A 4,935-nucleotide genomic window follows, 5' to 3' on the forward strand; every position below is an offset into this window, starting at 1 on the left:
TAATTAGCTAGTATAAATTTTAAATTTTTAAATAAAATTTTCTAATCAAACATCCATTGTCCATTAGGAATATAGAAATTTGTTAATTTAAAAATTATTTTTTTTAGTTTCATCATAAATAGTATTAACTTTATTATACTTTTTCTAAAATTTAAACAGTATTATATTTTTTTTAAATAGTATAAATAACTTCACATCTTAATAAGATAATTCTATTTACTTTATTATAATCCTTTGTAATTAGCATAGTAGCTTATAAATTATATAAATTTTTAAAAAATATTCTCAAACTCAATTGCTTACGTAAAAATTAAAAAAAAGTATATTTGAATTTAAATTTAAAATTCTAAACATAATACTTTAATTAAAAATTATAATTAGATTTTTTTAAATAAGTACACATTAAAAATTAATAATTAACTTAATTGTATCAACAATAATTCAAAGAAGAAATTTATAACTTTATGACATTAAATATTAAATTAAAAATTATCAGAATATCAACGGTGAGAATCAAATTAAAAATAAAACCACAAGTAATAACCAAATAACTTCAATTTATATTTAAAAAAATTCGAAATTTCAAACATAAAAATCGAAAAGAACCAAAAAAAAATAACAACTCAAGAAAATACAATGTTTCCACCAAAACAAACATATACTTGGCATTATTCTATTAGATAGACTCTAAATGGGATTCTCAAAACATGTGCATCAAAATTCTCAAGTTTCTTTCTCAATATTGATCTTCTTGCAAGTTGAGGTATCTCTTTCCACCTTCGAATCTTCTGACTCCGAGGATAGTCACTTAGTTGGTGTAATAGTATTTTCCAATAATTCGGATTCATCATTGGCCGTAACTTCATTGGAGAATTCAATCAACAAATTCTGTACAAAAAACTACGTTAAATTAAAGACTTCTTTCTAACCTTTGATTTTATCTCACTAATATATTTTGAATAAAATTAAGACCTAATTTTGAAAGAACAAAAAAATATATATATTTTTTGAACAAATACCTTAGCACCTTTTACTTTCTCCCCTTCAATGATTGAGGATGTCTTTGAAATTGGAAGCAAACCACCGGTGTAGTCAACTTCCTAAAATTATAATTAATTATTATTTATAAATTAGATACTACTAATGACCAAGAAAGCAAAAAATAAATTAATTTTTAATAGAAAGTACACTTATATATACTCACAATTTGAATACGGTGAGCCTCTTTGAATTTATTTATGAGATCCACATTATCAGTTATCTTCTTAACTTTATAAGAAGGGGAAAAATGTGGATTATCAGATATTTGAACTTCAACGATGAAGAGAAAGATCTTATCAATTAGGTTGAGTAAAAGTGTAGGTGTATCCGATAGATCTCCTTTCTGCAGGGTATTACATAATATATTAATAATAAATAATATAAAAAGTACCAATAAAAATATCTTCACTAATGCTTTTAGAAATAAATATTGGTTAGATCTTACCAATAGGAGTGGATCAAGTATCTCTACACAGCTCTTTCCCAAAACTTGTTTTACCTCTTTGTCAAAGACTACATAACATGCACGTTAGAACCATCAATGACACCAAGCTTTATTCGATACCTGCTTAAAAAAGAAAATAACATAAAAAAAAGTTAAATATAGACTTATTCAATATCTAATCAAATGTACATAGACTTTAATTTAAAAAAATAAATAAATAACCTTGGAGTCATGGATAAAAGGATATTAGTAGAAAACTCGTGTCTTCATCGAGCCAAACCATCTCAATTGAGTATGGCAATGGAGAATTTCCGTAATTTGATAGTGTCCATAACTGTATCACTCGTATACGTACACACAAATTGTCGATTGTAGGATTGATGTACTTTAAATTGTGGTGCTTTACATCTCTCATAATTTATCCTTTTATAGTTGCATCATAACTAAATTTTTTTAAATTTGGTTGACTTTAATTTAAAATTTAAAAAACAACAACCTAAGTAAAACAACCCAAACTTAAAATTTGAAAATAACAACCTAAGCAAATAATAATTTATAATTTATAAATATAAATCTAAAAATTTCTAATAACGACACGTAAGCAAATAAACTCCCAGACTCAACGTATGAGCGCCACGTCAGCAAATGAGCTCCCCATTTATACCACTATAAAGATAACGATAAAGATTAAACTTTTTCTTTTTCTTTTATTATTATAACGAATCTGGTGGGTGTTGTGGTGTGGGGACCAATATAGTTGCGTTACGCAGACGCACGTGACTAGCCATGGATAAAAAAAAATAAAAATAAAAATGACGTGTCAATTACAGAGTAGAGAGTAGAGAGAAGAGGCCCATACTCTGAGAATCTATATAACGCTACGCTTCGAACGTAACGCTTCTCAACATAACTACGAACACAAACAGATCGGGGTCAATCTCATATCTCAGCGCATTCATCATCATGGGTTTGCAGGTCTTTCTTCTTTCCTTTTTTCAACCCTATCTTCTTTCTAATTGAACTCACTGCATCGAATTGATTAATTTCGTTTCGGATCATTGAATTTCTCTTTTTTTCGGATCCATGTCATTGTTTAAATCGTTGCAGGGACGATGAAAAACGACTCGTTTTGGATTGATGTGTATTTTTGTTGAGATTTTACCTGAAGTTTGTGGAAAATTTTATTCTGATGTTTTTGAATAACAGTCCTTTTGTGTAGTCTCAGCATGATAGTGTTTGGTAGTTTCTGTGGAAATTCATCATAAGCTCTGTTTTTTAGCTTCAGGACTAATGATTTGTGGTAGGAATCCCTTGATCTGAAGTTCCTTGTTTTAGCCACAGTGAAATCAAACTTCTGGAAATATTGAGGATTGTTCTTTTAGAAGTTTAGTTTGGTTTGCATCTGAATCTTATTTCGGAGTAGTTTTATGCTTCTATGTTTATTATTATTTGGTTATGATAATTTCTTTGGCAAGTTATAACTAAATTTTTTAGAAAATGTGTATTACATATAATTGTTTTGAGTTATGCCACGTGTTCACCAAAATTAGCCACCAAAGTCAGCCACTAGTATAAATACGCGCTGAAGTACAAATACACATTGAAAATAAATTAAATGACGCATGTATTTATACACAAATATATTGGTGGCTGATTTTGGTGTACAAATAGTATTTTTGAATTGTTTTATTTGTTTTTTTATTTTATCCATATCGTCATCATAAAAAGAACATTTCTTACTATTTCATTAAAAATGTACTCTTCACGATAGCATGAACTTTTGGAAATAAGATTAGATTGGATTTGGAACATCCGAGAATCTCATTCTTTAGAGAGGGCATTGCTGTTGTGATGTAGGAGGATTTTGAGAAGTATGCTGAGAAAGCAAAGACTTTGCCAGAGAGCACATCAAATGAGAACAAGCTTATCCTTTATGGATTGTACAAGCAGGCCACTGTTGGACCTGTCAACACCAGTGAGTGCACTTATTCCTAACATTTTGATATTGACATCAACATTTTAGTCTCTGCACTTTTAGATTTTACTTCTATTTCATGCTTCCATCAAATTCTTGAATAAATTTCATTATCATTCATCTTATTCGGGTAAGCTGATATATATATGAAAAATTAAAAAATCAGACACAATTTGTTCACATTACTTTTTGTATCTCTGTCATGCTTTCTACTATGGTTTGATTTTCCTTTTTCTTCTCTTATTTGATTATATGATGTGTACAGGCCGTCCTGGAGTGTTCAACATGAGGGACAGAGCTAAGTGGGATGCATGGAAGGCTGTTGAAGGTAAAAATCCTCTTCTCTTATAAGCTTCCTTTCAAAGAGATGCGCTTTCTTGTATACCAAGTCGACACATACGCACACACTCCTCTACCTCTGCCGTTGGATATCTAGTATGTGTCATCTTGGCATACGAGGCAAAATAAGTACACAAGACATTTTTCTTCCTTTAAGGTCAATTTATATGTTTGATCTTTTGGCAGGGAAATCCAAGGAGGAAGCAATGAATGACTACATCACCAAGGTGAAACAGCTGTTGGAAGAAGCTGGCCTCCCTGCTTGATAACATTGTCATCATCACCTTGATGTCTTGCTTTCTGATTCTGTGCTAGAAAGTTGTTATTTAAGTGTTTTGGAAATAAACAATGGCAGTGTTTGATCTAGAACTCCCATCTCAAGCATGTATCATCTTATTTATGTTTGATGAATTAGATATGTTGGGTTGAGTTGGGTTATCTATATCGCTACAATTGAAATATCTATCTATTATTAGAATTAAGACGATTTGAACTTTGGACTAAAGCTGCTTAATCTAGGGTTTTTCATTTTGAGATCTCTATCATATGAATGGAATTCATGGAATGCTTGATTGTTTAACTCGGCCATTTACCTTTCTCGGATTATTGGGCTAAAAAAATGTGTGTTTATTGTCAATAAATTTTGGTGTTTTCTTCTATTTTTTCTTCAAAAAGTTGTGTATTTACCTTTAGAAAATTTTGAGTTTATGTCAAAAATTTTATATTTTTGTTCAAAAAATTATTGTGTTTAATTTTAAAAAAAATGTTTTAATCATATTTTTTAATATTTATTGTTAATAAATGTGTGGCTTTTTTTCTTCAAGTTGTGTTTACCTTAAAAAAAATTATGTTTTTATCATCACAATGTTTTTGTGCTTAATGTCAATAATTTTTTTTCTTCAATATTTTTCTTAAAATATTGGAATTAATATTCAAAATGAAGGCTGAAATTTAACTCTTGACTCAATTTTGTTTTCTAATTTTTAATTGATCAAAATTATACCATGAAACTTTAAGGCATGACTTAAGTTGGCCTCTTACGACGTTGTTTACTCTCCTTTCTTCTTATTCCTCCTCCTCGATGTCTAAACCTCCTACCACTCCATTGCCACTACTCTCAACCATACCTTCCCAA

At 29.4% G+C, this 4,935-nt stretch overlaps 1 protein-coding gene across 1 annotated transcript; it reads left to right on the forward strand.

Annotated features, from left to right (window-relative positions):
• The first annotated feature begins 2,299 nt into the window (after window positions 1–2,299).
• On the forward strand, window positions 2,300–4,305 carry LOC107487101 (acyl-CoA-binding domain-containing protein 1). Its single transcript, XM_016107692.3, has 4 exons — window positions 2,300–2,461; window positions 3,344–3,461; window positions 3,727–3,789; window positions 3,987–4,305. Exons 1-4 carry the CDS (start codon window positions 2,450–2,452, stop codon window positions 4,064–4,066), a joined length of 273 nt encoding a protein of 90 aa, XP_015963178.1. The 5' UTR covers window positions 2,300–2,449; the 3' UTR covers window positions 4,067–4,305.
• The last annotated feature ends 630 nt before the right edge of the window (window positions 4,306–4,935 follow it).

This window comes from Arachis duranensis, chromosome 5 (genome assembly GCF_000817695.3).
Source record: "Arachis duranensis cultivar V14167 chromosome 5, aradu.V14167.gnm2.J7QH, whole genome shotgun sequence".
Taxonomy (NCBI): Eukaryota; Viridiplantae; Streptophyta; class Magnoliopsida; order Fabales; family Fabaceae; genus Arachis; species Arachis duranensis.

Bases quoted from the DNA above. Each gene is read 5' to 3' on its own strand.
- LOC107487101 (XM_016107692.3), top strand. The intron at 3,462-3,726 runs GTGAGTGCACTT...TGATGTGTACAG, and splicing joins TGTTGGACCTGTCAACACCA to GCCGTCCTGGAGTGTTCAAC. The intron at 3,790-3,986 runs GTAAAAATCCTC...ATCTTTTGGCAG, and splicing joins TGCATGGAAGGCTGTTGAAG to GGAAATCCAAGGAGGAAGCA.